Source organism: Lynx rufus, unplaced genomic scaffold (assembly GCF_022079265.1).
Source record: "Lynx rufus isolate CCGP_SWC_20201006 ecotype Redwood Valley unplaced genomic scaffold, mLynRuf1.p SCAF_3, whole genome shotgun sequence".
In the NCBI taxonomy this organism is placed as follows: domain Eukaryota; kingdom Metazoa; phylum Chordata; class Mammalia; order Carnivora; family Felidae; genus Lynx; species Lynx rufus.
Window position 1 is genome coordinate 189,132,772 of NW_025814845.1, and position 13,801 is coordinate 189,146,572.

Consider the following 13,801-nt stretch of genomic DNA (forward strand, 5'->3'; position numbering starts at 1 on the left):
CGTACTGTTCTTCCACATTACAGGGTCTTTTTAAACGTCCCTAATCCCAGCACGACGAATAAATCTTCAACTCTTGATGCTTTCTATTTCAATCAGTCTTCCTCTCCTGCCTAGTTCTTGGTTTAAACTTGTGTATCTTCTCACTCTGATAATTATAATACTACCTGATTGGCCCATTTGCTTTCAAGTTCGACCTACAAACCCACTGCGTCTTTGCTCAGCAAACACTGTACCTCCAGGCTCAGGCACTGGGCAAGGTGAGTACAGAGATGGGATGGTGAACAGAGCCGAGCCCCTACAGATCTTACTCCCTGTGGGGAAGACAGTCGACTTTTGGGACTGCTTTCAGAGTGCTCCGTAGACTGTAAATAGGACTGTAATATTACTCTGCACGAAAATCCTTCAGAGCCTCTCCATCACCTTCAGGAAAAAGGACAGATGTCTTAACATGGCCGTGTGGCCGTTTGCAAATATGGTTTGGGGCAGCTTTTACCGCCGCAAATCATCACTCGCCTCCCCACATCCTGTGTTCCAGGTACCAAACAGCCCATGGCTCTCAGAAGAGTCCCCACAGATTTCATCCCTTCTCCTTTGCTGCTCTACCTACATCTTGAATTTCTATACATCTTCGAGCCTGATTCCAAAGCCACCTCCTTCTTCCTCCCTCTTCTCTCCCACCCTCAATCTCTGTTGGCAACAATCTTCTCTGTGCTGACACCGACTTTGCATATCGTGTGCTAATACCATTTACCACATTAAAATCCAAGCCCGTTGGCCCACTCAGCCTATGAGTCTCTAGAAGTTGGGGATGACTTCTTACTCCTTTTTGTTTTTCCAGCACCTGGTACAGTACCCAGCATTTACTGTTCATTGAGGGAAGATGTAGTTGATATAGTAAGTAAGAAATCAGTTCAAAAAGTCACATCTAAACTGTGTTCACTTTTCAGTTTCTGTGTGACAATATTTAATGTTTATGTATTTAAGAGAGAGATAGAGAGAGAGAGAGAGCAGGGAAGGGGCAGAGAGAGACAGAGAGGGAGACAGAATCCAAAGCAGGCTCCGTGCCATCAACACAGAGCCTGATGTGGGGCTCAAACCCACGAACCATGAGATCAGGCTCAGGACCTGAGCCAAAACCGACTGAGCCACCCAAGTGCACTGTCTGTGAAATGATATGTAAAGTCAAGGTACTACTCATAAGACATTTTTAATTGCCCTTTTCTCAAATTTATATGCATTTGTAGGAATTCCAATATGCATTTTAAAGTGATTTTGCATTTAGGAGCCCCTGGGTGGCTCGGTGGGTTAAATGCCTGACTCTTGGTTTTGGCTCAGGTCATGATCTCACAGTTCATGGGTTCAGGCCCTGGGGCAGGCTCTGTGCTGACAGTGGGAAGCCTGCTTGGGATTCTCTCTCTCTCCCTCTCTCTCTCTGCCCCTCTCATGTCTCTCTCTCAAAATAAATAAATAAACTTAAAAAAAAAAGATTCTGCCTTTAGTTTCTGTATAGTCTATTCATTATGGAAAATTATCTCAAATCCACTGATAAATATAAAAAAACTTCAATGTAGTAAAACCATTGTTCACACTACTCAGTAAATAATGTATAAAGTCTTCACGTTTATACTTGCATGTGTGTGTAATGTTGATAAACAGAATTATTATGACTTGGGAAGAATATTCTTTAAGTAGGACCAAGAAAACCCCCAGTTAGTTGTTCTTCAAACACTTGAATACCCACAGAATGGCAAACCCACTAAGGTTCTATGGCTCTAACACTCAATTTTTCTATTTCAGTGATAATTACATCAATAAACCTGATTCAGCATTTGCTGCCGTTCAATTCATTAATTAAAACAATCTTCCTGCTACCACTGTGATTTTTCAAGGATATCAAAAACACATTCAAAAATCAAAATAGCACACATCATCAGTTTTGATATGTGCCTAGTATGCTTTACTTTGATTTCAACTCTATAATGAAAAGAACATTTAGAATATAAATAGAGAGAGCATCTAGTCCACATACTCTGAACAATACTTAAAGCACAAATTGAAGTCTGCAGATACGGCAATAGTCATGTGAAAAGTAGCAAGTAGCCAAGAGTTTCTGAAAATCCTCTTAGAATGGAAAATACACATAAATATATAAATACTTAGGTCACAACAACAAAAATGGTATACTTTAGAGCCTCCTTAATTAGAGTGTCAGAACGCTAAATTAAAAAAAAAAAAATTTACATCATAGCTTTATGTGCTTGGGTGACCTGTAACACATCCACGAAATAAACGTATCTCATTCTTCAAAGTGAAATAGGGAAGCTTTTGTGAAGAGAATGGCAAGTCGCTATTAAACCATAAATGTATACATATCAAGGCCATATAATTACTTTTATATATTGGAAACTATTTGACTGGACCCTGCAACGCAGCACTCTAATTCTGAGCTTGATTTAGCAAGTATACAGCATCTTACTTTTGCTGTTTCTGACATCCCAGGGCACCTAAAACATAAAATATAACTGACAACGGTAGAACACGCCAAAAGTGACCATTACATGCCAGAAGAGAGTCCGTAATGGAATTCATATGCAAATTATAGTTTAGTATGTGTAGTAAAATCTCATAAAATTAGAATAACGCTGAAGTATTTATTTCCTGTGGCAACAGAACGCCATCCTAATTCGTAAAATCAATTTCCAAAGTAGGCTGAAAGGTTCGTGGGTAAAGTTGAGGCAATGGAATTCTGGGGCGCCTGGGTGGCTCAGGTCATGATCTCATGGTGTGTGAGTTCAAGTCCTGCGTTGGGCCCTGCACTGACGGCAGGGAGCCTGCTTCGGATCCTCTGTCCCTCTCTCTGCCCCTCCCCTGCTCGTGCTCTCGCTCTCTCTCTCAAAGATAAATAAATGTTTAAAAAATGAAAACAGTATTCCAAAGGACAACTGGTTCCTTGAAGTATTTTAGCTGCACAAAGTATCTATTTCACCTAAAAATATTGCACTTTACTGCCCTACCCTCTTTGTCAGCCAAATTAGCCCTTAAAACTTCAGGATCATGCACAATTAGTGTGGCATCAGTGAGGTCCTACAACAGGTATATTGCTAAGACCCCAGGTGAGAAATAAAGTCTTTCAGGAATGATTTATTTTATCGTGTGAACTGATGAGCATCAGGTAATTGCCTTTTAATTGACTGGCTGTCTAAGTAACACGCCTTTGAGGGAAACACTACTTTTGAAATTTCCTTTGGCCAGGAGGGGAAGGAGCAGGCTAAAAGTCTTTGAAGTCTACAGCCATCAGACTAATTATCGGCACCATTCAATGTACATTCATTTAATTACAGTAAATTAAAAAGGATGTGGGGTTTGGGAGGAAAATAAAGGAGTCAATAAATGGCGACAGAAACACCAGACTATGCAAATTATCAGTGCCTTTTCTGGAGACCACTAGCTCTCCCTCCTCTCGACACACGTACAAAACTAATGCAGACAGAGAGAGAGTAAAAAGAGGCGGGGGTGGGTAGGAGGGGGGATTCGCTGTGGGCCAAAACGGTGGAGGTGACTTGATGATGCTTATCTAACTCAATCCCCATCACCTCTTAGGAAGGAGACATAATCGTCCACTTTTTACAGATGATAAGAACGCTCGCTTTTGGGCACTCACTCGACGCCAGTGTTCTAGGCACACGATGAGCTCTGTAGATCTGAACTCGTTTAATCCTTACGACAGCCCTATACGGACTATATGCTATGTGCCATTTTCTCTATTTTACCCCTGTGGAAACTGCAGCACAGGAAGGTCAACTACCTTGTTCAAGGTCACACAGCGCAGAGGTGGTGGGACCCATGCAAACCCAGGTGATCTGCCCCCTGACGACATGTCCTCAACCATCCCTCAGTGGAGGCCCTCGAGGTCCAGAATGACAATGAGGCGGAAGAGGAGTGCCAGCTCCTCCTGGTCAAACTTCAAAGGTCATGGCTTTCCAAGGGGCATAAGAGACTACGGAGAGAGGGAGATGAACCAAGACGAGGACCTCAGCAGGACAGCACCGCACCTCTGGGACTGCAGTACCCCGAAGACAAGCAGGCAGAGAGGGGAAAGTTGGGAACTCCAGCTCCGGGTGATGCAGGAGCCAAGAGTCGCGGCTGCTGAAAGAAGAGACTGAAACCTTGACCAGTGTGATTCTAAACCCAGGCACCTTTCATGACGCCGCACCGACGGACGACAAAGGATGTTCTATGTTTTGGCTTCTTCTGGGAAAAGATGCACAAACAAACATTTTTCAAGCTTAAAGGTTGATGTCTTCGGGGAAAAAAAAAAAGTCCTTTGTTCCTGACATTTAAATAGACAGTTGGAACTGAGATCAGATTACCTGCAAAGCTGGAGAGCGGAAATTCAGCCGGGGGTCTTTTAACAATACATCAGAGACAGGAGAGATGCTTAAAACAACCCAGAGCATACTGGTAATTCTACCTTTGATGAGGGCGACTCATCACGTTTATTTTGTCACCTCTCAACAGCTTACCAGAACGGCGGCTTAGTAGGTGACCACAAACCACTGCCCCACCAGTATCTGGCTGGAGAATGAGGAGAACGACCACAGCAAGCACTATGTGTCTAGAACAGTCTTCTCCCATATCCTTAACTCAGAACAAGATCAACATTTGGAATTGCATATGTAACTCAACATACCGGAAAAAAAAAATTCTTTCCCCAAAATGCTTTTTTAACTTCAAATCCCCGTGGTTGGTGAAGAGTTAGTTTTGCAAAAGAATAAATTTTATCACTTGTTTTGAATCTCTGCTAACATGCAGACGTGTGACATGGTCCGAATGTTCCTTTCCTCTTGTGGGATGCTCAGACCATCAAAATTTCATTAGCCTCACAGCCGTTCTAGCGCCTTCTTAACTTGAACTGTTGGCCTCTTTATCAATAAATAAATGAAACCTAATCCCTTTTAGTGACTACACTCTTCTTTGAAGTTTCAACTAGAACATCGGGCACTTGGCTTGCATAATTTTACAAATGTTGAATAACAGTTTTCTGGGGAAAACAGCCTATTCACAGTTATTTCAAATGATGAAAACAGTCAACGAAAACTCCAGTGCTAAACCGGATGAAAACAAGGCAGTGTCTGGTTCCTGAATTCGTTTCATTTTGGTGAGTTATTTCTCACATGTCCCTCTTGTTTCGACCTATAGTGATATAATAGAACTTCCAATGATGCATCTGAAGCTAGTACAGTGAATGATATTAGACACTTAAAATAATGAAAAGCAAAGAAAGATATCACTGGAAAAATCAATGGCCTCTCAAACTTAGAGCTGTGAAGAATAACCGAGGACAGAATTCAATTATGTTTATTTTATATTAGAAATATTTGACCAGAAATAGTAACAGCAAACTACGTAACAGTTTTGAGGATACGGCTTAGAAGGATGTTAGAAGGCTGTGTGTAGGATTATGGATTCTAGTTTTCCCTATAACTCGGCTTAAGAAAGATATCCATAGTTTTTATATCAGAAAAAAAAAAATTCCTCAATACTCTTGTTTCATTCCACAATTCAAAAGATCTGCTACATATCCCAGAAAAGTATGCTTTCCCACCTCTTAATGCAATTAATTCCTTTTAGTGGAATCTTGCTCCTTCGGACCGATCAGTGACAATTCAGAGCAAATACATGAATCTGAAATGCTCCTATGGCCGTACATATTAAATCTACGCGACAACCAGTGTTCCTTCAGAGGCCATATCTATTTTATTTGCTCTTTTGTTTTCTTCCCTAGGCTGACCTCATTGGGACTTCTTGGACCATCAAGAAACAGGTTTTTTTTTAAAACAACCACAGCCAAACCTTGGGGAAAAGAGTAAACACGAGTTTAAGTCATCCCTTGCCCAGCTCAACAAACATTGTTTTTGACACTCTATACTCTTAACGTGGCTGACCTGTTGTTTACTCTCAACAAATGCTACCAAATGTTCTGAATTTCGATGCAGGGCCCTTGACACCCTCTTCCTGTCTCCCTTCATTCTGTTTCATAACAAGCACCTGGAGGCAGGAAAGAGCACACCTTCTCTCACCTTGACGTAGCTCCATGAACAAGGTCTACCAGGGAGCAGAGGAGGCGAGGACCTCCTCTAGGTAATGACAGTCCATGCAGATGGTGAGGGTCCATGGTAGGGAGAAACTCAGTCTTCCTTCTCTCCTCCCTGCCATTTGGATATTTCATACTCTTAGCTAAAAGTTGAAAATTTGGTAAGTTTTAGATTTTCCAAAAAGAAAACAAAAAACAAAAAACAAAAAATGGCATGTGTTGGGGCATTCACCGTGAAATCGCTTCAGCAGGTGTAGAATTTTAAAAATCGTACACTTCATTTCTGTTTTACGAATACAGATGCTCATTTGTCATTAGGAAGGATAAAGATGCCGCAAAGATTGTGGGTGGAAAGAACAACCTGACCCGATACGAGACAATATTTAATGGATACGGGTATGGATATAATGCAGATAATCAGAAACGAATGCATTATCTTGCTGCGTTCTACTCTTTTCTATAACTACCATAAATTTTAATCATGTAGTTTAGGGAAATCAAATGCCGAGTGCTACGTTGGAATATAACCATCGTACCTGAAGATTCGGATAGACAGGAAACAAAGTTGGTACCAACGCTTACGCATTTAAGGTCAGGAACTTCTGAATCCCCAGTGAAAGCAGATACAAATACAGGTTTTACGGAGGTGAGAGGATTAGCTCAGAGAAACGCTGGCAGCCTGATTCGAAGACTCATTTTGTCAGAAAGAACCGTCCTTGTTTCCTGTTTGGGGCTGGAATAAAGCCAGCCACCATCAAGAACTGACACTTCCAAAATGAATACAGTGAGTGCGAATCATTAATCGATCTTGACTTTGGTTTGACGCGCTGAAGTATTCTACATAAGATACTGTGTTAGTCGGTTTAAGTGAGACTTTTTTTTGTGACTCGAAGGGAAGCCGGTAAGAGTGAAAGCATTAGGCACCACTCCGTCCTGTGGCAGCTAAAACGGAAGGCTGAACAGACCTGCTTTCCTATGGCAAAGCGAAGCTGACAAAGTTGGTCAATAAATAATACAAATGAAACGCCGTTGGTGAAACAACCATCTTTCTTTTCAAATGTCATGCAATTCCTCCATTTTAATTTTCTCCTTGCTTCCTGGTGCATCATACACACATAGCGTCAATAACTATATTAAAGTAGCAAGGGCACCGTTAATACTAAATGCCAACAGAGAAATGTCCTTTTGTTGTCTGGGACATTAGCACTGACGCCCCAATTCTTCTTACAAGCAATACTGATGAAAAATTAAGTTTCCTTTTAAAGCTATCATTGTATATAAATGAACTGTTGTTATTATCCCGCATTGGCACTAGGAAAAAAATCCCAATAATTTCTAAAGACACCTTTCTTACAGTATGCAACACTGCTATTTGGATATCCTACAATGCAGTTTCTGTGTGTGGACTTAACTGCATAATAATCCAGTCCGCAAAGCACATCAAAAACCACACTCTCCCTCTTTACCAAAATTTCAATGGCTCTCATCAACTAGTAAGTTTAAAGCATGATCAAATTTGTTCTTCAATCACTTGAGCCCTGTTAATAAACTATTCTGTGTGCTCACTCATCCATTCTAAGATTCTGCAACTTTGAGATATCTTCAAGAGGAATCTACAAAGACATCTTTGATTACAAGCTGGCTCTGGGGTAAACTTTATCACCCCTTCTTTGCTACCCCACAGAGAATAACAGGTGACATGGTCCAAGATAAGTCAAAGCTAATCTTTTTTTTTTTTCTGTACATAATTAAAATGTTTTTCAAAACTATAGCTAACACATCATAGACTGCTTGCATAATTTAACCATCTGATGTCGAATATTGATTTTTTCCCAGGAAAAAAAAATGCATTATTCAAGGACACTTCTTGAGTTCTACTGCGTTACAACCAAAAGAAAGGAAGAAGGAAGAAAGAGAAGGAAGAAATGTGAGGAGAGAAGAAAGGAAGAGAAGCATGCCCCCACATTTGACTACAACAGACAGCAGCTCTGAAGGCCAACATTATAGAGCAAAAAATGGTACTTACCATTCTCACTGTCTGACTTGTTTTCGTGCTCCGTATCTGTCAGGGTGAGGGCTGAGTTGGACCGGCTTGACAGGCAGGAGCTGCGGCCTGATTTGACCCCCCTGCCCCAAAGTCTCATGGCATGCTCTGGGGACATCACTGCTTCATTTTCAGTATCAGCATCTGACCCTGCACTGATAGAGTAACCTCTGTGGGGGAGCCCCATTTCCGCACAAAACACAAGTCCTCTTCGAGTTGCTGGTTCACAAACTCCTAACTGCCTTAGGGTAAAATTCTGTCCTAATTAGGGGGAAAAAAAGATAACAACTAGTGAGTACATGTTTCATTTTCTTCTTCTTCTTCTTCTTTTTTTTTTTTTTTTAAAGAAATCTCCCTAAAATAAACACTCAAGCATTCAGGTTTTTCAGTTATCAGCACCAGGTGTTTACATTAGCAAAGCATGGCATATGGTCAAGTGGGTGCAATTATGGCGGGCGGGTGGGGTTCCTCCCGACTTCCCACACACCCCCACTTAGAGCTCCTTTGTCAACCACTTAAGCCCGTAAGCACCTCCAGAGAGGGGGGTGGGGTAAGCCAAGGAGAACACGCCATGCCAACTCAGCCCAGAGAAAGGACTGGTTATCAGTGATCGAAGTTTGTTTCGCAACTTGGGAAGCAAGAGAAACTGTCAGAGTTATCTCTGGTGTCCTAATGATGGGATTTTGCCCACCCAGATGTCACTCCTTTGCAAGAGAAAAGAGACTAAGTTACTTGTTAAGTAGAAACAGGAGCTTGGTCAATCTTTATTACATATTCCCACCTTAAGTTAGCAACCGATGTGAACACAAATCCTGTGTGTGTGTGTGTGTGTGTGTGTGTGTGTACATATACTATATTTTGGAGTGTCATGCCTTGAAAATTTGCAGACATATGACTTTCTAGACATTGTGCTTTAGTAATCACCTGGAAACATCGGTATTGATCAGAGTAAACCAATTTTTGCAAATAAAGTGCACTCTAAAAATAAAGTGGGAGAAAAATGTATTTAAAAATTAATGATAAAATCAAGTTCCCTGAAAAATAAACGGCTGTGAACCCTGCGGGCCTTTACTAATAAATTGAGCATAATAAAACCCACGACACGGCAATAACTTAAAGTAAAAGTGTTTAAATTAGGTGACACTTTAAAATGACTACTCTTATTAATGACTTTGCCAATCGTGTATGTATTCTTGAACTTTCACGTATGTTTTATGGGCCTCTGGATGAGTAGAGGGAGAAATATGTTTGCTTGTAGGATGCAGGTATATGACTCTTCCATTTCTTGTCTCCTGCTGGTGTGATGGAGTCTGAGATTTAGATTTAGGTACCGACCAGAATCAAAATCCATGTAAAGAATAACAGCACACAACGACTGATTTAAATGCCACTACATAAAACCAAGCTTTCAAGAATGTGAAGCATTTAGATCACTCATAGTTTTCATTTTCCTACTTCTATCTCTTCAATCTACGAACATCTGAAAGTTAATTGGCTGGTGTGAGAGCTAACACAACACTGTATGTTTTAAAAGCAGATGTCATAGGTGATTTGTGATAAAATAACAACATGTTGAATCTTCTAGGAAGTGAGTCAAACATAATGCACAATACAGTACATATTTGGTTATAAAGGTATCAGTAGCCTCCAGGCCTCAGCACATTTTAACTAGTGTGGTTAATTGCTTTATTGCTGTGGTCATATCAGAAGTCGGAATCAGCTTTATCATGGTCAGACTTCGAAATGGGTTCTGACAACGACACTCATAAATAATGAAAATCTGTTGCTACAATTAGCTGCAAATCAAACTGCTTACCAGAGAGATTTGAATAAGTACCTGAACCAAAAAATATGTCGGAAAATAAAAAAGAGAAGAAGAAAAGGGAAAAAGAGCCCATTGGACAGTGGAAAAAGTGGGCAAGCCTGACGACTTAAGGCACGGTATTGTCAGAATCTTTTTTTAAAGAATTAGCGTAGCTTGTATTATGAAAGTAAATCCAAAAAAGGTCAATGTCATGGACAGTTAATGGAATAGTGGTGGGAGAATTTCTCCACTGTTATTTATACATCACATTTTAAATGGGAAGAGGGAAGAAAGGGGTCAAAAACAGTTAAATATTACCATTATACATGTTGATTGTTCAAAATAAGAATACATAATAATTTTTAAAGGGCAAAAATGAATGATAAAATCCTCTGCATCTTTCCTCTATTTGGGGAGGTGCTCATATTGGAAAATAAAAATAAGAGAGAGGTTAAAAGCAGTAAAACTTCTTTCTAATCTTTGAAACGCAACTTAAAACATTTTCCACGTTATTGGCTTTTTACAATGGTAACATCTTGATGCAAAAATCTATGAGGTGAAGGAAAACAGAAAACTGTCTTCAATTATTTGTTGCTCAGGTGTGCGAACACAGTTCACTTTGCAAACAAATACCCAAAGCACCATCCCTATGAGCCAATACGTAGAGTCCAAACTCCTTCAACATCTGACCCTCGGAAATCAACGTCTCACAATAACTCAAAACTCTTACGGGCTCTTTCTGAAATACAAGCTGGAAAGCAAGCACACGTGGAGGAAACCCTGTTAGGTTGGCTTCCTCAATTAAAAAGTCTGCTGTCGTTTCCTCTAGAAGAGAACACTAAACCTGACCTCCAGCAGATCTAAGTTAAAGCCACTCACTAGCTCTGTTCAAATCCCTTTACTCCTCTATTTTTTCATCTTTCAGCGTTCTCACGACTTGGTTTAAGAGATACTTTATGTCAATTGTGACTAGTATGAAGAAAGGCTAAATGAGAATGGCTTAAAATATAAACCCCTGGACAAATGTAATTGACAAGCATAAAGAAATGTAGCATTTGATGGTGAGGAGAGGATCATTTCCAAATAATTTTAGAACAGCCGTTGACTTTCACTTTTCCTTCATTCAAAAGTATCTCTAGCCCAGATCTGCTATTCATGTCAATTCCCCTCTTTGGTTAAGGATTCTTGTTTGTGGGATCCCCTGTTTTAATGCAAACGCCACCGGGGAGACCTAGGGATCAAACCAGAATAAATTAGTTCTAGCAGGTTATTTTCCACAATCTAGCAGCAGTGTTAGCAAGATGGGCTATACTTATCAAAAACAGATGATGGAAAGAAGAAAGGTTTCTGACTCGGGGAAGAGACACAGCTGGCAGAAGGTTATCACGGAGGTGGGAGGGTTGGGCTGAGTGAGGTTGGTAGGGAAGGCTTTAGGGCAATGTACAAAAGTGGAAAGACTTGGGTGGCTCAGTCGGTTAAGCGTCCGACCTCAGCCAGGTCACGATCTCGCGGTCCGTGAGTTCGAGCCCCGCGTCGGGCTCTGGGCTGATGGCTCAGAGCCTGGAGCCTGTTTCTGATTCTGTGTCTCCCTCTCTCTCTGCCCCTCCCCCGTTCATGCTCTGTCTCTCTCTGTCCCAAAAATAAATAAACGTTGAAAAAAAAAAAAAAGTGGAAAGACAAAGGTAGAAAAAATGCTTCTGGAACCAGCTAAAAACTTGGCCATCTTGCTTTGGCTTCAAGAAACATGAAAGAGATAAGGACACATTTATTCTTATTTTCCATGTTTTCTTCAGATTGTATTCTTTGCGATGGTTCTAACAACATGACCCTAATTTCCTACTTTGTCTTTTAGAGTCTTTGCACTAATTCCGTTTGGCTAGAACTGGTGAAATAAGTATTTATCTCCTGCACATTGCATTTTGGTCACCTTGATTAGCGGGGCCAACCCAGAACTTCCTACTATAATTCGAAACAGTACCGAAACCATACATTGCAGTGAGAATAAAGTATACCTGAGGGTGAAATTCACTGTGATTAAAAGGCAACGATAGCTTGGATCAGATTAGGCGTTTTTGTTTTACTATGCTTATAAATTTGAGAATCTGTTTTTTAAAAACTGAAAAAACAACAACGTGGGCAGGCTGGATCGTTAAAAAAAAAAAAAAAAGTTCCCATTTTGAAAGAAATGAGTAAAGGTCTGTGACAAAGTGGACAGGACCAGCTAAGAACAAATGCTTCAAGTGAGGTCGGCACGTAGCAAAGCTACTCCTCCCATAAAGGAAGGGGCTTGGGCAATGGCTTAGCTTCTTGGACTTTTTCTCACAAAGCATCTATAACCTTGTCAGAGCAGGGAGGGATTTTTCAAAGCTGCAATGCCAAGTACGTTCACCAGTAAGCAAGACATCTACTATCTCTGGGTGCGTTGAGAAGAAACAGATTGTACTATTGGGTGGTCCAGTTCCCAACCCACGGTTATTTTCTTCCCTCGAGTCTAGATCTCTCTACAGTCTAGATTTTGCTTTCTCTCTCTTCTCTCTGCCTTGTTTTTTCTTTTTTCTGTTTTCGGTACACGCCTTGTGGTGTGCAACTATCACCACAATCAACTTCAGAACATTTTTATCAACTCCCCCAAGAAACTTTGTACCAATGATCAGTCACCTCCTCTTGCCACCCCCCCCCAACCCCTCCTCTCCTCACCCTAGCCCTAGGCAAACGCCAATTCACTCTCTGTCACTACAGATTTGCCTATTCAGGGCATTTCAAATAAAACAGACCCTACAGACCCTACGGTATGCGGACTTCTGCGACTGGCTTCTTTCCCTCAGCATAACGTTTTGAAGGTTCATCCACATTGTGGTATATATCCATACTTCAGTTTTAGGGTCAAATAGTGTTCCGTTGTATGGGATATCTGTAACAGGGAAAAACTTGGTATGTCTGACTCCATATGGTTTCGACTTCCCTCGCTGCTGTGACCTATGGGTTAAACACTTCCGGTAGCCCCTCACATAGGCATGCTACAGATAAGATCTGCCAAAACGGCTCTTTACCCCAAACCAACCTCAAATGAGGAGATAAAGAAGTGGCTGCAGTGGTCATTGTCCCAAGTCATCAAGATTGAGAAATGATCATAACTCGGGGGGAAGGGGGGACGGGAATTGAGTCCGTGCCCCATACAGTGAATGAGGTTAAATTAGCAGAGAGTTTAAAACTTGTTTTTCAGAGAATTGCTTCCCCTAATCTGTTATTGTGTCTTTCAGACCCCACTAACAAACTCACCAGCTGTCTCTGCAGGAGCCTGGACCCAAAGTCAAGGGATACGGCCCCAGCCTAGGAACAAGCAAGGCCCTACTTTCCTTATCCAGGGATAACTCTATGCCGGCTCTCAGAGCATGCCCACAACCCCTCCTCCTTGTCCCAAGGTAACTTCCCAACATGTCAAGGGCTGAGTTCTGCCTCACTCTGATGTGAAGTCTCCATTCCAAAATAAACTTGGGATGTGTGTTACAGATATGTTCGCTCAATGCACATTCTCCATCTTTCTTTACGGATAATCTTACCTTCCCTCTGCCCCTTTTCATCAGTATAAATGTAGCCTCATCCCTATGATTATAAAAAGCTTGTTCTGTTCCCCTTTGGGGAAGTGGATTTGGCCTTGCCCCCCCCCCCCCATTTCCTCCTCTGGCTGCCTCTTGAATAGATTGTTCCCTTACTGCATACCTGATGTCTCAGTGATTGGCTTTGCTGTGCTTCGGGCCGATGCACTTGGGTTCAGTTACAGAATCCATGCACCAGTTAATGGACATTGGAGTTGTTTCCACTTTTTGGTTATTATGAATGCTGCCATGAACATTCATGT

The 13,801-nt window shown here is 41.3% G+C and overlaps 1 protein-coding gene across 1 annotated transcript in view; it reads right to left on the reverse strand.

The window, feature by feature from the left end:
• The window catches only part of TENM3 (teneurin transmembrane protein 3), a 451,795-nt gene that overhangs the window by 421,483 nt on the left and 16,511 nt on the right, over positions 1 to 13,801 (reverse strand). Inside the window, exon 2 of the mRNA XM_047091479.1 lies at positions 8,121 to 8,399. Coding sequence (XP_046947435.1) covers positions 8,121 to 8,399 — 279 coding nt within the window. The remainder of the gene's footprint in view (positions 1 to 8,120; positions 8,400 to 13,801) is intronic.